The sequence below is a fragment of the Pagrus major genome, chromosome 20, assembly GCF_040436345.1.
Source record: "Pagrus major chromosome 20, Pma_NU_1.0".
NCBI classification, from domain to species: domain Eukaryota; kingdom Metazoa; phylum Chordata; class Actinopteri; order Spariformes; family Sparidae; genus Pagrus; species Pagrus major.
In genome coordinates, this window is record NC_133234.1 from 18,267,107 (window position 1) to 18,288,266 (window position 21,160).

The 21,160-nt window shown below is 39.9% G+C and overlaps 1 protein-coding gene across 1 annotated transcript; it reads right to left on the reverse strand.

Annotated features, from left to right (window-relative positions):
• Positions 1 to 7,529: 7,529 nt before the first annotated feature.
• Positions 7,530 to 21,120, reverse strand: ascc1 (activating signal cointegrator 1 complex subunit 1). Its single transcript, XM_073489413.1, has 10 exons — positions 20,796 to 21,120; positions 20,548 to 20,650; positions 20,353 to 20,450; positions 20,098 to 20,276; positions 19,868 to 20,001; positions 18,990 to 19,109; positions 18,759 to 18,883; positions 18,108 to 18,181; positions 15,626 to 15,770; positions 7,530 to 7,806 (listed from the first exon to the last, which is right to left on the reverse strand). The coding sequence occupies exons 1-9, from the start codon at positions 20,908 to 20,910 to the stop codon at positions 15,654 to 15,656; spliced, it is 1,065 nt and encodes a 354-aa protein (XP_073345514.1). The 5' UTR covers positions 20,911 to 21,120; the 3' UTR covers positions 7,530 to 7,806; positions 15,626 to 15,653.
• Positions 21,121 to 21,160: the final 40 nt, after the last annotated feature.

A 21,160-nucleotide genomic window follows, 5' to 3' on the forward strand; every position in this document is an offset into this window, starting at 1 on the left:
TGGGTCTCTACTACACACATTCACACTGTAGATATAAAAAGTATCCACCCCCAACCGTGACTTTTTAATCTTTTATGGTTTTATAAATTTTAATCACAGCAGATTAATTCAACTTTAATGAAACTGATCAACAGATTTGTTTTCACATTGACATTTAAGAGACTTTCTCTAATGATAAGTTGCAGAGGAGCCTAATTAATCCGCTGGGATTCAGAGTTGTACAACAATAAATCAAGAAAAAGTCAGAGGGGTGGATATCTCTTCCAGACACCAGTGGCGAAATGATTAGCCAATTAATCAGTTTGTCAATCAAGGAATCTAATTTCAACATTTGCATTCAGTCACTTGGCAGTTTGATTCAAGGCAAACACAAGGAACGATCCGAGCCACAGTAGATGAAGGAGAAGCGTCACATATGAGATGAAGTTCTACTTTCCTCCGTTTTATATCATGTACATTTATCTTTTTACTTCTGGACTGACAGAACATTTCAGGATGTCACCTTGACATCTTGAGGACAACCCTCACTGTTCCTCCCCTCTGTCACTCAACCACTGATCCAATCAGACAGGTGAAGCAAAAACCGGCAAAGATAATATGACAGCACAAATTCGCAGTTCAATTACAAATTCTCCAACAAGCCTTCCGGGCCCTCAGGCGCTCCAGGGCAGTAGGACACATGCATGCCACCGAGCATGGCCCAAATTAATGCAGCTGAGATCTGGCCGACATTGATAAGACTTTCCGTGTGAGGTGACATTTCTCAGCAATGAGATCAAACGACTGTCCGGTTGGCGAGGTAGAGGGCTTGGACGTGAGCTAACGGACTCCTCCTCAGAGATCCTCCACGTACTTATTCAGGCCATGTGTTCTGTCTTTTGGTACCAGGGAGGTGTCACCGCCGCACCAATGAGCTACCTGACGCCTTAACCATATCCACTGCCTTCCCATCGCCCACACATCCCCTGTTTGCTATAACAAAATACAGCTCAACAGCACCACGAATACAAGCGTCCGGAATGACCATAAAGTTGAATTCTCAAAAACAATTTCAACAACATTATAGCCTTTGTGAGGGTAGAAGTTATTGCAGGGCTGCTGTGTAAAAACTGTATTAGATTTAGCTTGGTAATAACCTGGCAACTGAGTGTATACTGGTGCACACAGTTGAGGTATTGAGCGAGAAAAAGTTGGACTCAACTCATCTTCAACCTCGCTGTCCCAGCAGGGAAATTTGTCTTGAAGACAGTTAAATAACAGAACCAAAAAATATCTAAATCATATGCTGAAATGCTCCAAACAAGCTCACATAAAAAAATATAATTAGTGACAGCATAGTAAAATACCTGGTGTGCATCCAGCCATCATTATCCAACACACTCCTAAACAGTTTAAACAAGATCTCCAGTGTAACGCACCAACATTAAATCGAAGACTGATGGTCAGCAGACTCATCCTCAGCATTTGATCCTCAACAGTTTGGTGACTTGAGAGGCTTAACCTATCAGTTATACTCTCTACCTTCTGTTTGTATCTGGCCTTTGTGGGCATTGGTGAAAATTCATGAATCTCGTGGACATAAGCGGACTTTGACATTTGCGCTAGAGGTGAGGGCAACTATTTCTGAACTGACGTGAGTACACACAGTCCAACTATCGCCTGGCGTGTTGTGCATACAGTAAGAGAAGACGGTAGTGCCAAGTTTGCCATAAGGCCAAACAACAGGGCATGAAATTGGTCTCTGACCCTCACTTTGTAGTCTATCAGACATCAGGGTATTTGTCTTTCATACATGAGTGCACACAACTGAAGCGCAATCAGAAAAAGTAAAGCCTGCTCAAAGGGCACTCGCACCTAACATTGCACGTCACGGCGTGCCGTGTCACATGACCCCTCAAAAACGAATTTGTTACAAAACCAAACATATCTGGTATCCAGATTTATTTCTTACAGTCATTTTCTATTTTATTGGATAACTATACGTATATAGAAGAAATATTTGGGGGTGACAGCGAGCGGATAATGGAGCAGGTCCTGCGTGTTAACTCCTTTACGTTCTGATTTGGACACAAGTAAAACCACAGTGTCGGATATGGAACAGGGCCTCATACAACATAACGTCTCCAGGACACCGTGCACACACTTGAGAGAAATGCGGAGAGTCAATGTAGTGACATATTTCAGCCGCTATACCACGGGCAACAGCCCCCGCCGTGCCTCCCCACAAACTCCGCCTTTGCTTGTGGCAATATTGGATCTTGCATAGGCTACACTTGATTTATGAGCTTGATTAACCAAAAACAGACTTCCATCTGGTCATTAATGGTGTTTTAATTGTTCCCGTCACAATATTTGATCAATATCCTCCAACCTTTGCCTTTTTCCTGGACTAGAGGGGCTGGCTGGTTGGTCCAACTTCATAAAAATGTCATTATTGGATCAAGATTATATTCATTTAATTCATTCTGTCTAGTCTAGTACTATGAAATAGCAGAACGTGTACAATTCCCAACGATATTCAGTTTGCTATCGTGTCTGACAAAGAAAATGAGCGAATGCCCAATTTTGAGAATCATAAACTAGAAAAATTGATGCAGAAATTTGCAGGAGATTCAAATTCATTGTCCATTTTCTAGTGAGCAGTCCTCGAAATAAACAAAGCTGTCACTTCACAGCCCAGAAATGTCTGGACAGCAGATCCACACGGGTTGAAAGAAATGTTTGTTCCCTTTCTACTTGATGTTTTTGATCCGGGGGAACACACTTGTGATGTCTCGCTGTGTGGCTTTCTCTGGAAGCCTCCTGAAACTGTGAGCCGCACATTTTGTGTGCAATATGGCAGATCAATGGGTATTGATCAGTGAATACAGACACTGTTATATCACAGAAGGAGCTGGGAGACTGACTCTCACATAAGAGGGTCCATAGATAAAAGTGTCAATTTAAGCTCGCCATGTCAGCAGCTCAAAGGGGGCTGCCAGTGAGTGAGAAAAAAAAGTTAATGCTGATGAATTAATCATTTCACGAGGCACAATATTTGATCATTTTTTCCTTTTGAAGTATTTCTTCTGCACAAACTGCTCACACTGCGTGCGTCTGCGCTCCGGAGCGACAGTTCACTGTGCGCAAAAATCACCTGAGCGCAAACCCCGCGTTACCTCCACAGACAGCCCAGCACCTCCAGATGAGACAACGACACATAATCGCACTTAAAAAAACACCACTCACGTCTCTGAAGCGATTCCAGTGTTTAATCTTCCGGCTGTACTGGGAGATGGTTGACAGCCATTGCTCATCTTCCATGAAATTCCCGGCTTTCCCTGCCTCTTTGCCACTTTTCACGTCCACCTGGAGCGAGAAGCCCACCAGCAGGGAGAGGCAGGCGGCGATCCGCACAGCGAACATGTTGCTCAGGCAGTTTTTTTTTTTTTTGGTCTGGGATGTATCTCCTGTCCTCCTGCCAAGGATCCTCATACAAGACTGCTGCTGCTTGCTGCTGCTGCTGCTGCTGACTGAATGGAAATGAGAGAGAGGGAGGAGAAAGCGAGAGAGAGGAGGGAGGGATGGGAGGGAGGGAGGGAGGGAGAAGTTAAAGGAGAGATGAGATCCCGCACTAATCATTTATTTCTGCTTACTTGGTTTCATTATTTCAGTGTCTTTTCTGGGCTTTTTCCCCCTGTTTGTAAGCAACCCACACACACTCAGAAAAATCCTGATAAGTCACACTGCAAATGAATCACACAAGTGGAACAGATGTTTATTGCTGTGCTGATGATCAATCAGATTTTATTTATGTATTTCAATGCTTTTGGAAACAAGCCAGTGTCTGTCTAATATCTATGCCAAGAAGGCTCTGCAGATGAGTGAGTCAATTAAACAATTAAGTTGGGAAGAAATGTGAGAAATAGCTGCAGTAAAGATAATACCATGAAGAAGGGGGTGCTCAAACTGGGCTCCGTGGTTTGCTGAGGGCCACTGAGGGACTGCTAAGTGGCCTCGGGGAAAATGAGAGTGAAATTTAGCTCAGAACGAGCTCTTAATTTGTTCATTAAACACGGAGAGTGACTCAGATCAGTCGTCTCTGTAAGATTTAATTTGAATGTTATTAAAGGATAAGTTCACCCCAAATTCAGTCTTTATCCAGGCTGATGCAAAAGTTTTGTAGTCCGCTAAACATTTCTGGAGCTTCGCAGCAAAAAAAGGATTGCAGCGTTCTCCTGCACAGCTGAAGTTGATGGAGACTTGTTTTAAAATGTAAAAAAAAAAACAACAGAAAAGAAAAACAAAATGGCTCCACACAGCTCCAGAAGGCCCGAGATGCAAAATTCATTTGAAAAGACGTTATTCACACCACTTCATCTGAAGTGGGTGCACAACGCGATCGCACATCGAGGGTGTAAATAGCATCTTTTCAATTCAATTTGGGATCTCGGGGCTTCCGGAGACTTGGATTACAATGGATGAGCTGTGTGGAGCCATTTTCTGTTTTGTTCAGGTTGTTTTTCTATGTTTTAAGACAAGTCCCCATCTACTTCAGTTGTTTAGGAGAATGCTGCAATGTTTTGTGAACTAATGAGTAACTAATTGGGTAACTACAGCATATTATGTGTCACTTATTTGGAAGGTACACAAAAAGCGTAACTAATGATTAAGTAATAAGTAATTAATGAGGCAGGTCAGTATGTTGATTCACAGATATTTATGAACTAATCATTACCTAATGATTCAGTAATATCTTATCTCCCAGTATGTTCTCTAGTAACTCATCATTATCTACTACAGTATATAGTCCTGAAAACACAGTACTCATTAACGATTTATTAACTATCAAGTTGTTCCTGATTCATTCCTCACTCGCTCCTCAGTAACTACTCACTTTTTTTTTGTGTGTGTGTTTATTGTGAAGTGTTACCGGCAATAACAATCAATACAGGATTGCACAAAGAGATTGTACAAATATCTAAATTAGAATAAAATAAAACATAAAAAATGGCAGAAAAGTATATAAAAGTTGCACTTATAAATATATAGTTATATATACTTATATATAATACTTGTACAATATGTGCAGTCACACAGTTCCCTGTAAATCAGCGTGACATAAGCCTATTAGATATCAAAACTTTGATTCCTTCCCTCAAATTTAAAGCCATCTTTCACGGGTTTGAGCACTAATGTAAGAATGTCTCTATGTGATTGAAGATGTATATTTGAGCTGCTGCCGTGATGCCACTTTTTCAATACAATAATCCGTGACCTACAGAGTTCTGCTGTACCTGCACATCATTCTTAGTCGGCCCACGTTACTCCAGCTGCTCCCTAAACTCTCCCTGCCCTCCCTCCGCTCTCCATTTCATCCCCATGAAGATAAACATAATCCAGCGCTCTGCTCAGACTCATTGGAGTTTAAGGTTACCAATATTCGCCGAGCTTGAGTAGCCAGGGGCAGGATCACATTCCTAGGATGCTGCTTAGCTGGCCGAACTGCCCTCTGACACTGGCATCAAAACAGTTGATGTGGCAGATGCAGCCTTTCCCTGAGTGTGCAGAGCTCCAGAAGTGGGGGAGCAAGGGCAGCAGGAGAAATGTCCCGCAGCGTCAGCCAGCTGTGCACGTCAACAGTACCCCGTGCTGGACATGATGTGTTAATCAAGAGGTCGTCATCAGTCATGTCGGGTTGCTGCAGATTGATGTTCTCACAGCTGAACTGGGTCGCTCAGAAGCATTTAAAAGACTGTGTTCTGCTGCGCACCATTAGTTTTTAAAGATTGTTTAAAGATGATTTTGGAAAGCCTGTCTCTGGCCTGTGGCAGAGGAAGAATCCTGTGGGAGTCCTGCAGGTTCAAGAGCAGTAACGGCAAATTGAAAACATGTTGATGAAAGCTTTGAGTGCGTTTCCTCTTAACAGGGGTACGTTTTAAGGATGAGAAGACTCAAAGAATCCTTTCATTTTAATTGCATATCTGAAGTTGCAGCACAGTGACCAGGAGCCCCGAAGGACTAGTCATCACTGCAAACCATTTTTATACCAGAGTACATGTGGTACAAGCAGCAGCATGTTTGTGCCTCACTGATCAGTTTGAATTGCTCAGTCAGAAATCAAAGTCTCTTTCTCGCTCTAATCTTTAAATACAGCAGTGACAACCTCATATCAGTTACAGAGTGACCGTTTGTGCCTCTCAGTCACGATGACAGCGGTGAATAACCCGAAGATGCCATGAAATGAAACACCTCAGATCATCGTGTTAGCATTCAGCTGCAGGACTCATGCTCCTCCGAGGCTTTCACAGCCCATCTGTGGCTGAGAGTCATAAGATGTTACTGAATGCTAAAATAGTCATTTTTGTATTTGTTAAAATGAAGAGAAAATAGTCTCAGCTTTTTATCAGCTTATATCAGAGGGTGTGTGGGGGATTGGTGGTGAGTGCTCTCAAAAAATGTAAAAATGAAAAATCTACAACTTATGGGTGTATTTATTTACAACTTTTTGGTTGATGCACCCTTCCTCAGGTGCATCACTATCTACTGTGTACAGTGCACAGATACTAGATGACAGTCATTGATCCAGAACCTCTTTTCTTGTAATACATAGACAATGGGAGGAGCCCTACATGATCTATCTTTTCTAATCCTGTTTGAATCTTTTGATACAGCAGATTTATTGAAAAAGGTGATTCTCCTATTCATGAAACCACAAAAACACTGTATTATTTTACAGTTAATGTCTGTAAAATAGTTTTTGTATGAAGATGACTTGCTCAATTTTAATCCCACGTACGAAGCTCTGATAGGTCTACTGTTTCTCCAGCAGTCAGAGGGCACCACAACATAACTTGACTCATTGAACAAATCAGAAATGTGAAATCAGGCTAGATTTAAAGGCACAACTTCATCATCCAGTTCTTCTCAGTTTCTCAGTTTTACGGCTTTTAACAGAACTTCCACTTAAGTGTGTACAAGCATGTCGTGATATGATAGCCCCCCGATGAACGCTTGAGGAATAATGTTTGACTTGATTTGACTGACACTTACAAACATCCGAGACAACACAGTGATGTGAAGCCTCTTATATTCCAACATGGAAGCAGCTTGACGCAACTTGTTTAACATCGTCCTCTACACATCAGAGTCACGCTGTGGAAGAGCGCCTTTAATTGTAAAGAGATTAACTGATGTCATCAGTTCCTCCTGCTACTCTCTTGGCAGATGTTGATAAAAACTTATCTCTCCTGTTCACCAAGCGTACTCAGTTTACACAAAAGGAGTGGCGGGGAGGAAAGCTTCATTTGAATAACATCAGACAACGCTACAAGCAGCAACATTTGAGGGGTTTCTTATCTGTAAATATTTGCGGTCTTCAAATTAAACACGGCACATCCCTTTTCTGTCTTACACATAGCTTAAAAAGGCCCAACACGAGCTTTGCGTCTTATCAAGGCCGCACATATTCTCACATGATGTAACAACTCCGTAAGGGTCGCCTCAGGAGTTCCTGCTTCACAACAATTAATTGCAACAGGCCAAGGATGGATGCTTCACACATTTATTTATTCCTGCCAGATTTACACAGAGTGTTAAAATGCAGCACCTCCTGCCACCGTGAAGGAAAACAGAACCTGAACAGATGTTTGTTTTCCAACTGATTTCGACAAAAGATTCGGTAAAGAGTCAACAGTGCTTTGTTGTGAGTCCATTCATGTTCACCATCTGATGGAAACTTGTTTCCCCGAAGTGCTTCACTGTCAACCGAGAGTTTCCTTCATTGGAGGGAACACTTTCCATCCTGCGGCCACGTCCATCGATGACCTGCAACACAAAATCAGCTATCAATATTTGTACTTTACATCACCCTGAGGCTGCAATTAGTGATTCATTTCATCTACACTTTCTCCGTTGATTAAAGTTCCTACTTAAAAGAAAAGTAGATTTTTGAGTCTCGTTCCCAACTCGTCAAAAACAAGTGACGTTTCCTTTTTTTAAAGGTTCCTTGGTTATCCTAGCTTGTCCTAGCTTATCAATTGTGAAGATTTGATGCTTGTCTTTATTATTTATGATAGAAAATAAAGAGTGTTTGGGTTAAGGACTGTCTGTTGGATGAAAGAAACAATTAAAAGAGCATTTTTTCTCAATTTTTCTCTTCTTATGATGTCATTTAAAGTGCCAGCTTGTCCATTAAAAGTATAAAATCTTGGTGACACAACAAACACAATAACAACAAACTCTGATACAGTATTTCTTCTCAAGCAGCCACCTCTGATGCTTGTTTGTGAGGCAGTTACAGCCTGTGATAGGTGCTGTCACTGTAAAGTGCACATGGAGAAAAAAAATGGGAAGCCTGAAAGTAAGTTCCTGGATAGGAGAACCATCAAAAGAAGTTATTTTAGAAGTTGAGGGGAGAATAAACCACATCGGGAGGCATTTAATAAGTAATCTCGAGTGACTTACAGCTGTAAGTGGAGCTGCTATAAACGCGTATAGATCTAATTCAATTGGACTCAAACTGGGTCACACAGCTATTAAAAGTGCAAAGTTAGTTGAGAGCAGTCTTGACAGCAGTTTGCTTTTGCCAGGAAAGAGCTGGTTGCTGCTGTTTTGCACTGCGGGCAGCTGCAGCAGGGGTGGAAGAGAGTGCAGCACCTTTTTCAATTAAATGTACACAATAGACAGAAGCGGGCTACGACTCTGAACTCCTGACATGCTCAGTCTCACCGGATGGTTTATTTTTAGTCTGCACATTATGAAGCTTACGCCTATACTATAAATGACAAATCCCCATCAGTTTCACTCTACATCCTCCCAATAAGGAACAGCATTAAGTGCTGCTGGAGTGGATGGATAAAACATTTGAAAAGAAGTCAGAAGGAGGATTTGTTCAAGAATTTATAGCTTCTGAAACTCAACTTCAGTGTGAACCTTCTGAGCAGAGGCAAAAATATCACCATGTGAGATCATTAATGCCTTAAAGCTGCACAAATCACATTTTTTATATAAACAATGCATTGAAAATTAACTGTGGCATGAAAGATGTTGCTTGTAGTTACAAATACACAGACGTAATACCTGATTAACCAGTTCTAGCATCTCTCAGTTGTTGTTTTAGTTTTACGGCCCCAAACCTTTCTGTTCTGGTTCACTTTCCTATATCATCAGGGCCATTTCAAGCTACAAGAGGAAAATGTTTTCACCTACAAAGCTTAAAATAAACCCACCTGCTCAACACCAAACAGCCAACAGACACAGATAGCAGACAAGCTGTTGAACATAGCGCAACATTTAGCAGCTACAGATTCACATATTTCCCTCAAGAGTTGATGGAGGCCAAAAACAGAGCTGAAACGAATGCCAATGTTACTCCTTGTCTGCTGTATGTGTCAACTATCTGCTGACACATTTGTCAAAACAACTTTGCGAGATGATAAAATGTCAGTGTTGTGTTTACAGCTTGTTCTGATGTCCCTAAGCAGACAAAAAGGAAGCAAGCATGCATCACCACTGAGCTAATTACTGAAACAGCTCAGCCAATTACGACACCATTCATATTTACATTTCAGACTATCACGAGCACAAGCCTCTTGTCGGTTTAGATTTTGAGGTGAATGCTGTCATCCTACCTCTATAGCCCTCAAGTCGGCATTGCTATATAGACTCCTTTTATGTCACGGTGTCATGTAAACAGCTTATTGAGCGGAAATGCCCAACATTTCCTCCTTCCAGCATCTCAAATTTGATGATTTTTTTTGCTTTTCTGCCTTGCATCATTTGTATAAAAGTGAGAATCTTTTGGGTTTTGGACTGTTGCCATGGGTTCTGCTTAACTGCTAACGGCAAGTTATTTTATACAACCCTGATTCCCAAAAAGTTTGGACACAGAATGTCAGAATGTCAGAAGTCATTTGCAGACGAACTGTGTTCCCGCGTCCATGTAAGAATATCCTCAATAAAGTCATGTGTTTCACAAAGTGGTGAGCCTCGCCCCATCCTCACTCCTGATCGACTGAGCCTATTGAGGATACCCCTTTCATACCCAATCATGTTACTATCACCTGTTTCCGATAAACCTGTTTACCTGTCTTTCCCAGTCTTTTGTTGCCCCATGTCAATGTCATCAAATTCAGAATAAGCATTTATTTACAAATACAAAAGTTGATGAAGTTGAGCAAATATGTTGTTTTTGTACTGTTTTCAGTTAAGGATGTGTCAAAAAGGACTAGAGAATCAACTAATTCTGTTTTATTAATGGTTTACACAGCATCCCAACTGTTTTTGAATCAGGCTTTTAGATTAAACAACAACATTTTTTTAAAAAGTATAGAAATTAATCAATAATAAAAGTGTGCTACGGCCCCAAAGTGTACAAAAAGTCAACAGCAGCTCTGGATGACTACCTGCTGTTCAAACACACTCAGCTTTGCGCCTCTCCTCCCTGTGTGAAAGCCTCCAGCAGTAAACAGACGTGGACAGCTGCAGGCAGCCTCCAGACTCAGCACTTTGAATGATAAAGAGCTGCTGCAGGGATCACCTGCCTTCTCGCTGGAGACACAGATTAGGCATTTCAAATACCCTTGCCTTGGCTGTCCGTCAAGGCCGCTCATGCCCATTAGTGACAGAGTGATTAGCGTGAAATTCAAACGGTGCTGACACTCAAACTGGAGAGTCACATCCAACATGAGAGAAAAATCAAAGAAAGGTGCGCGGTCACATTTCACCGCTAACAACATCCACTTTAAAGGATTCGTCTGCTTCGTCGAGATCGTTTACAGATCACCTTTGTAACTCTGATCAATCAAAAGACCTTCATAAATACATTCGAAGGATTCAAGCTTGTTAAGGAGAAAACATGACACCAGGAGTATGACTCTATGTATTGAAATGTCATCTCCCTCGCTGTCAAGTTCATCCTTTCAGATAATTGGATTTGATTTAAAATATTCGCCGCCTCGCTCTGTTAAATGAACCTGATCAACATTCGTGCTTTAGGGCACACGCAGTTAGAAAGAAAAAAACGTGACCTTAAAAAGTAATTAAGCGCTTAATCGATTTCATGTGTATTAGCGGTTACTCCGAGCATGCAAATCAAACATATCTACTGTATTAAAAAGGTCATGTCGGACCAAACATCGTCTTTTTTCCCCCCAGCAGATGTAAACGCCGGCTCCTGCTGAATGAAAACTTAATTTCTAATTACGCTATGAAAAATTGCGCAGTGCGGTTCTGAATATCAAAACCCAAAATGTGCTGAAAGGTTTGACAGTGATCAAGTAAGACCCATTTCAAACAGCTATTGCATAAAAAAAAGGCAACTTTGAAAACTGGCATGAAATTAAAAATGCAAATTGGATTGAAGTCTAAACAATACTTTGGTTGAGATAACACAAGCCTTCAGTTACCCAACATGATATGAATTCTCATTACTGAAAGGTTCATTGTGAGTTTTTAAGAGTGTTATGGGGTCATCTTCGCAATTGCTTTGCTTTCACTTCATTTAAATTCACAGCTTTTTCCTTTCTACACAGGAACGAAAAGTAAATGAAACAGAAAATAAGTTTTAATCAGCTGTTTAATCAGCTTGTTTTTTAGTGGGTGTCACATCCGCGCCATCTAAACATACAGCTTCTGTGTGACTCATCCGTGCATAAAAAAAACAAGCACATGCCTTTCACACATTCCTGCAAAGACAACTTAACTGTTTAACATTTTAATTAAAACCCAGCTCCTGTGTCTCCTCAGATCTTCAGAAATAAGGATGCAGATCCGCAGAGGAAACCAGGTCCGCGGCAACACACACACACAGGTCTCATTTATCCAGCTCATTGAAAGGGACACATGCTAGTCTCAAAAATCTCAAGGGTCATGTTGGAAGTTCCCACAGCAGGAAGCACAGAGCTGACTAATTAGGGTGAGAGATGTGGCAGGGACAGGAAAAAAAAAAGGAAAAAAAAAAAAAAAGCAAGCTCACCCACACAGAAGTGCACAGCAACATGATTTTGTCAAGAGTCGATCCAAATCATTACCCGTACCGTGGGTAAATGCGGGAGTCAAACAAACACTGTATGTAGCCTGTTTCCACCTGATGATTTGAATGTGACAAAATGATCATCATATGCCAAACAAATGCTGACTCCAGCTTGTCAAATGTCAGAATCTTTAATTTTTCTATGTTTTATAACTTTATAGATTAAATATGTTTGGCTTTGGGTCCGTCAGTCGGACAAAACAAGTGACTAAAGACGTCAACTTGGGTTCTGCTACTATTTATCATTGATAAGGAATATGTAGACTTTCAGAAATTATATTTATGCAGTATATATGTATGAACTGTAGATGTAAGCAGTTATAAGCCTTTTAACAAACAGAATGAATGACGATAATATAGTATAACACAGCTATAACCATCTAAAATATAACTTTAAAACAGAAGTAATAATCGTCAAAAAATATAGTACTATAGTGAACACTTAAAGTGGCTTCGAGGAACTTTCAATTTTTGTTGATTTGGCGCATTTGTTTTGTATGCAAGTGACAGAGAGACCACAGGATGTATCGCAATGAGGTAACATTTATACGTGATTTTATATGTGATCTGACACGAGCATAGGCATTAATAATAACTATATAAAAATAGCAGTCTTTTCGCTGATGGTCTCGTTTGCTGTTACACGTCATTTATTATCATCAGAGGAAACATGAGACCGGTTCACAAAAACACTTAAAAGTTCCTCGTATTCACTTTAAAATATCCTTATAGCTCATTACAACAATTTTTTTTCAAGATCAATCGATTAATCATTTACTTTGCTCATCACAATTTTCCTCAGCCCAAAGTGACATCTTCACATTGCTTCTTTTGTCCAAACAACAGCCCAGAAAGCAAATGTTTGATTATCAATTAGTAAATATTTGCCGATTTATTTTCTTTCAATCCAATAGCAGCCCTTCTTTGTAAAGTGCTTAAAAATACTAAATTGATTGTTCAGTTATTCAAGAAAATAATCCACTAATTAACTGATACTAGAAAATAATCATTACTTGTATCCCTGGACCAGTATATTCCTGATCTACGCAACAAAACACACACATGGCCGTTTAAACAAACATGTAGTCACAACATCTTATTTTGAAACACTGTCAAATTAAAATGTCACTGGTGTGTGAGTGTGTCTGTGGATGACGTATGTTCCTTCACATGTGTTTTCAGTACCATCATTACTGAGGACATCTGCCCAACGCATCCTTAATCATGTCCCTGCCAAAGGAAAACAAGGATACACAGTCTCAATGAATTTCATTAACTTGCAAATGATCTTATCTCGTTCGCCCTCCTTGTGTGCTTATGTGCAATACTATTGGCATCTCCCAGAATCCTCACTGCATCTGTTACCTGAAAGGATGTGTACTCCTGACCCACTAACAAGCATGCTCTCAGGAGACAGGGAGTGGCTAATTAGGCTTCTTTCCTGGGTCTGAAAAGACATATTTTATGCCAAGACAGTGTCACAGTCAGTGCATGGACGGTTTGGCTGGCTGTTTCCTGATGACAAAATTTGCATGTCCCTGTCTAATGGCGTCTGTTGACATGGCTCCAGGAGAACGGGGGTGGGGGGGAGTCACGCCACTGCTGAAATGGGAGGGTGGACAGCACGGGACGGCAGAGCTGACAAACAAAAAGCGCCCTCAGTTTTCATCAGTGTAACTTTTGGCCGCTCTGCTCTGATCGCCTTCCTGCATGCCAAGCAGACAGCATCAGCAGCTGAGGGGAGGGCTGAAAAAAAAATGGCAAAAACAAGTGTCCAGGCTCTGTGTCCGGTGTCTGTATTCACGGACGCACTCAACAGACGGGAGTGGGAACAAGGTTGTGGTTCGTGTGGGAAGGGCACTGATAAAAAAAAAAAAAAAGATGGAAAAAAACCCAGACTGGTGTAATAAATCATGTCAGTGACGCATTAACACATTCATGAGGCAGTGAGATGAAAGGAAATGGATAATACTTGTTTTTGACTTCAAGTAGTGAGAGAATGAGAACAGATCAGGGTGAAATTCAACTGAAGCGATGTGCCAGCCATGAAAGTCTTTATTATTTGGACTTGTAAATTCCACATTTGCTTAATCATTAAATGTTTAAGTCTCACAATCTGCTAGTTAAAGTCTGAGTTTCTCAAAATAGAGCAGCCGGGGCCAGCTGAAGAACGGTGTCAAAACTCAGATCAGCTATTTTAGCTATAATAGTTGAGGGGTGAGACTGTGCAGGAAGATTTCTTCAATTATTCAGAACATGCCATTAATGCCGACTTCCTGTACGACCGGACTGAATGTATATGAGATGTGTCGACTTGGATAAAAAGAAATGTGACGGTCATTCAAGGGGCAAGATCCACCAAGATTGACTTCATCAACAAAACACACGTGGCGTCTCACTTTTTACTTGATGTAGTGTTTGTGTTATGAAACGTTCTGTCACAACTTTGTAGCTGTCATTTTCATTTCCATTCAGCTGATTTCTGCTTGACAGAAGTCTTTGCATGTATGAGCCAACTCCTCCCGTCTGTTTTTAAGTGCGCTAATCTGTTAAATCAGCTGCTGTGGGTCCTCAGCAGATACTTGAGAAGTTTAGAGACTTGCCATCCATGTTTTGATGAGCAGAGGCACTGGGACGAATTTATAGCAGAAGTCACAAATACCAGCTCAGATATATCGATTTCAAGCAATAGTCTGACACAACAAGAGTCCGTTGGATAATTAATAACAATACAGCACATTATTATATTAAATGATCACATATATGGTTTGTGAATTCTTAATAATGACCATCAAATAAATGTAGTGGAGTAAAATGTACTGTATTTTCCTCTGAAACGTACAAGAATAGAAATATAAAGTCACAAATTATATCAAATGTAAATACTCAAGTAAAAGTATCTCAAAAATGTACTTATACTAGTAAATGTAATTTGTAATATTTTGCCACTGTGTTCAACAAAATGTCACTTATAAAATATTTAAGACATCTCTGAAGACCTGTGACCTACTCTTATCTGACTTTGTATCTGCAACAACCCAATTTCACACACAAACGCCGTCATCTCCTCCTCCACAAGAACAGTCTACTGACAAGGTAATTGTGTTCAACTCTGATTTCCATCAAAATAAAATCTTTCTATTGAAAAAAACAAAACAAATCTTAAACCATTCTATTTTCAAAGTCAAGACAAATGTATTTAGCTGTGAACATGGAGGGTTTTGAAGTCTTTCATGTTTTCTTTTGATTTCCTGTTCCATTAAAACGTATCCCTTTTCACTTATTTTGATGTTGTTTGACTCGGATTCCCTGAAGAGAACCAATTGTCTGGAGACTGAAGCATAAAAACGTAACTACCTAGAGCATTTCAAAGTGATTTTGCATGCCATGTTTCACCTTTTGATTGAGCTTTGGTCTGAAATTTCAATCATTCTTCACTCTGATCATTTTATTTTTCCGCATATACTGCTCCCAAGGGGCTTTGGTAAACAAAGAATTTTGCTCAGACACAGGCAGAACAAGTCAATTGCAATAAAACATAAAACCCTATGCTGCCACCTAGTGGACAACACTATCAAGACTGCTTCAATGAAAACTTAATTCACTGCCCACCTCAGAATATGCTCAGCCCTGTTGAAGCTCATGAGAAGTTGATGCTCCCTGCAGACGAGTAGTAGCCTGTGCAATCTGTCGAATACCTCTGGGACAGCAGCACGGTATTCAGCTCAAACTCTCCAAAACGATGAGCACGAAATATCTGTAATGAAATAAAAAACTTCAACAATGCAAAATTACTTCATTGTAGCTCATTTTGCATTACAATCAATTTATTTCCTAGTAACAAAGCAGTCGAACCACTCAGTGATTTAGAAAAGTCAGCGATCTGTTCAAGAAGTCAAGCCTACTAGGGAGAAAAGATGATGAGCTGTCACTCTCAAACATGGTGTTACTATGGTTACGGGCGACTGAGTATGTGGTAGGCACCTTTGTGTGACTTTCAGAGAAAAGAATATCAAGGATTTTTTTATTCAAAGATCTTCTCTGCACTCTGGCGCATTTCAGAGCTTTTTGTTTTGATCTGCGGTGTCAACTTGGTGTCACATTTCAAATGCCACTCACAGAGAAACTGCCTCTGAAAGATTTAATAGGCTCTTTCAAAAAAGCAATAAAAAAACTCTCCTCTTTGAGTTAAACAGGCATGTTCTTGTTTCCTAAATAACAGGCTTGATCAATAAACTCTCTGGCAGTGTTCTTTTAATCTTTCAACCAGCCAATAGATTTTAGCACCCTATATTTTTAGCACCGATAATAATACACGATTCTGACTTTTTATGTCAATGAAAATAAACTGTTAATGTGGAGGATTTAACTAGCTCATGATCGCTCCAATTAGACACCTAGAGTAAGTTACGTTTGTCTTACAGTTGTTACCAGAACCGTCTGAATTGTTGTTCATGTACAGCAGGTCTTCTCACATTCATATGCAATTTATATGTAATATAACGCTGCCTGTCACACACAAGGGTAAAAACAAAGCACACAATCAACCTTTTTTTACAGATGATATTGTGACTGGTCAACATAGGAAAAGCACCGGTGTAAATAATCCTTGATGACTACTTTTACATACACACTAGTTTTCCACTTTTATTTAGAATATGACAATATTCCAAATTTGATATGGGCTGTGTAAAAACAGCACATCCCATATAGATGTTCAGAATTGGGCCTTATTCCTAATTAGGGTTTCATGATATGTATATAATCATTTTGCGATTATTTTGACAGATATTGTGTTTGCAATACGATTCATAATTAGTGGGAATGATCATTTTTGTATCACAAATTTTATTTTAACTGTAAAAACTGTTAAAATCATGATGATGTGACATTCTTTGTGGTCTGTTCCAAACAAACATATTTATTTATATGTTGAGAACAAGATTTGTAGGTCAGGTAATCTCTGTACTTCACAATAATCATGTTTGAAGTTTGAATGATTTATATGTACATACATACATACATACATACATACATACATACATACATATATATAGATAGATAGATAGATAGATAGATATATATATATATACACACTGTAAATATATATATGAAAAAACATAGGGATTTTCAAGAGATAACCTGAAAAGTCAATCGAGGCTTTGCAGGTGATGTGATGTCACAATAGGCGGAAGTCACCATGGTTACAACCACTGAGTGGCAAAATTGTGAATATGTGCTGCAATCTTAACGTTCAGCTTAAATGGTGCGAAAACACACACAAATAAAAACATCTAAAATGTGAAAGAGCTGAGTTTATTTACTTGCTTTCCTTGACTGCGATGTGACTAATGCACATGCACACACTGCGATGTCGATGCTCAAACAACATATTGTGCAGCACCAATATTCATTGTCTTTTTCAGAATGAGGGCAAAAAACTGAATTTTTTGTTAATGTCAAGTCAAAATGTAAAAAAAAAAACCCAAAAGAACAAATGGGGATGTTTGTGATTTAAAATGGAGCGATTGTAACTCATTTCTAAGGAGATCTGGTGGGTTATTGTCTAATTACATATGGCAGCTGGTCTGGGAACGAAATCATTTAATCATTAAGTACCAGCCTAAAATCAGTACACCTTTTATGACTGTTGGTAGCAGTGAGTCAGCCCCCTACATTAACCTGATTGTCCCCTGTACATGGTAGAGTGCTATCAGAGCGTTCCTCCCCAAAGACCTAAATCTCTCTATTTTAAGACCCATTAATTGGCAAGCTCTCACAATATCCTAATGGGACTCCAAATGCAGTGCAAGTGTCAACTACAGTTGACTATGCGTATTATGTTAAATGTGCAGTTTTACATCAGTTGTATGGTGCAATGTTGCTGCAGGAGCTTTAATAGAGTGATCAATATCTATTTCATCTCCCCATGCTGTATATTTTAGGTGTTTTCATTCAGCCTATACCTAAAAACTATTCCAATATCCTCATTTGTAATTGCCATCTGGTATTAACAGCAATCGATTATAGTGAGTCTGAGTGTTCATAAATCTACAGCAGTCCAAAGGGCATGCAGAAGTACATTTCCTCTAACCTTTAGTATGTTTCTGGCATCAAAAGCCTCTCTTTCGTTCATGGTTTGTCTTCCTTGGCCGCCCATGTCTTCAACTGGAAAAACACCAGAGCGTCAGAGACAGGCTTACAAATGTAACACAGAGTCATAAAATACAGATAGTTTATCTCCTGAACAAATAAACATGTTTACTGACTGCTACAGTAGGTGACAATTAAGGTCATTTAGATTGTGAAACAGGAAGAAGAAAGAAAAAAAACACTGATTTTTTAATAGGATTTGTCTACATGCTGGCAAACATTATCAGCAGTGACACAGCCCCTCCCTTGTGCTGTGCTGTTGGTCAGCTCAGTACAAATTTGAGAACTGGGGCTGGACTTTATCCATGGACAAAATGAATGCAGCCATTGTCAGAGTACTTGGAAAACACGCTGCTTGGTACACGTAAACAGATCGGTGGCCAAACAGAGAAGTAGCTGCCTGATGCCTACATTCAGGAATCTGTTGTTCTAATTGTTCAGCTCTGTCGTCACAGCAGCACGGGTCTACGCCAAAAGATAATGAGGGGACATTGATAAACAGGTCCAGGGAGGGAGCTAGCAATGTGATCAGAGCGGTTCACTAAGTTTGTTTTTACACAAACCACAGGCTGTGTGTGCATAATGTCTCTACCTGTGGAGTCCTTTCTGAACAGAGTGTTCATCACAGTGCCGTGCAGCTTCACCCTATCCCACTCTCTGACCATCAGCCCTGCAGAGACAAAGTGCTCCACCAGCCGGTCCGCAATCACCTGCAACCTTAAGAGCAGACATTTTACATTTATTGTGAAAAACAGATTACAGCAGAATAAGAACTTTTAAATTGTGATATGTTTTTAACAGGATTTGTAACTGATTCACTCACTTGTCAGATCCGTCTCTCATATTGACTTTGGCATACAAAACGTCCACCATGGCTGGGTCGTCATTCATGTACTCGATACCTTTCACCTCCAATGGCAGAGGTTTTCCCTCTGTGAGGTCCCTGATGACAGACAGCAAAACAACTGATTGCAGTGACTCACCTGGCAGATTGGGTTTATAATTTACGGTTGCCATTAGATTTTATCCAACTATTCCGATAATCAATTTTGTCAGTCATTTTTTTCAGCAAAATTGTCAAACATTTACTGGTTCCAGCTTTTTAAACGTGAGGATTTGCTGCTTGCCTTTCTCACTTATGACAGTAAATAATGAATTAGCTTTTCTATGTGTTCTGAGACACCAAATCTACACTAATCTGAACTTTAAAAAGAGGTACAATAACACAAATGTATTAGTTATCTTAGAAAAAGGCTGGTGTTTACTCAAAAAGGAGCAAACATTGTATTTGTCAGGGACTATTTTCTGCTGTGAATTTGATGTGCTAGTGAGTGTTCACAGCAGCAGGATGGTGTAAACGAGACTGTTAAAAAAACAAAACACACAGTGCCCATGTTCATATTAAAGAAGGAACATATTATCCAGTGCAACAGTCTGGCTCATTGATGTGTGTGATGTGTGGTGTTTGTCAATGGTCTTGGTTACACAAACAATACTTGTCAGTAGGATCAATTCTTTGTGGCTTTTCATGTGCTTTGAATAAGAAAAATATAAAATATCACTAGATTTGTCCTCTTAAGCAGTTATTTTACTTTGGTTTCCTGAAACCTTCTCTTCTTTTATCTCAAATAAAGAGTGTTTTTTAGTTAATCAGTTAAAAAATCTTATCGTATGACATAAAAACATTGTTTGGGGACATACCTGATCACGTTTTGACACTCTTGGAGGTGTTCACATGCTTTCCTCACTTCCATTTCATTTAACAGAGCCAAGGTGCCGATTGTCAGGTGAAGCTTTGCTGGGTTTTGAAAGATGCTCTCGTCCACTCCATGATCCTACACATCAGATTACAACAATTTGTGAGTACAGAATTTAACAACGACATAATGCCCATCATCATCACCATTCAGTTACATTTCCTTCCACAGTACCTGTGAACACTGCTCCAACACCTCGTCTTTAAATTTCAGGAATCCTTCTTGTATTTTGGGATCACTCAGAGGGAACGACAGGAAGTGCGTGAAAGGCTGCTTTTTCCGGAAACTCTCGACAAGAACCTCGACTCTCGTGACAGCAGATGACACTGCGGCTTTATGGGAACCTGTGATAACTGTCAGACAAAGGAAGAAAGTTTAGAGATTACACTTTTTTTCCCCAGAGTGCTCTCGGATGCTCTTAATCCTCACCAATCTGTCCTTCTACTCCTGGTTTTGGGATGCTGATATTCGTCTTTGTGTCAAACTCCAGACGTCTGCGCGTCTCTCCTTTCTTCCCAATGATGTACCTGAACCACAGACACACATTATACTTCTTACAAACAAAACCTCTCATGCTTTTAAAGTTAGGGAAGCTATAGATCAATCTAAACTCTCAAAACTCACTTGTAAAGAACACTTGGGACATCAATGGCACAGCGGTATCCTTTATCAGTCTGTTCAATGAAGTTGGTATCACAGGTTTCATCTTCTGCAAGGTCCTCACTCTCTAAACATGGTAAAAAACAAATATACAAACACATTTTTGGTTTCTTTTCTTCTCTTTTAAAATAAATTGTGGCTACAGCTTGGCAGCACTGTCTGTGACTTTATACAAATATTTGTACTGTCTTTTAAACACTGACAGGATTTACCTGGTGGTCCCATGTAAGAGAAATCTTCTTCCTCCTCATAATGTTCTTCCTTTATCATATTCCTTCGGTATATTCTTCCATTTATGTTGATAAGAGCTGGACGTAAAACCTCCATAATGTCACCTGGCTAACGTTAGCTTAACATAAGCTAAGATATCAACATATATACGTATCTGGGTAGCTCGCTAGCAATTTAGCTACTCAAAAAAGGTTTTTAAATGATTTAAGAAGCTCTCTTTAAACACTTATTCAGCCGACTAGTTGCTCACAACGTTTGCTACCAGCTAGTTAGTTGACGTTCACATACCGGTTTCCCTGTTTTACGACACTTCGGTGGATCTACAACCGGAAGTGGACGGTCACTA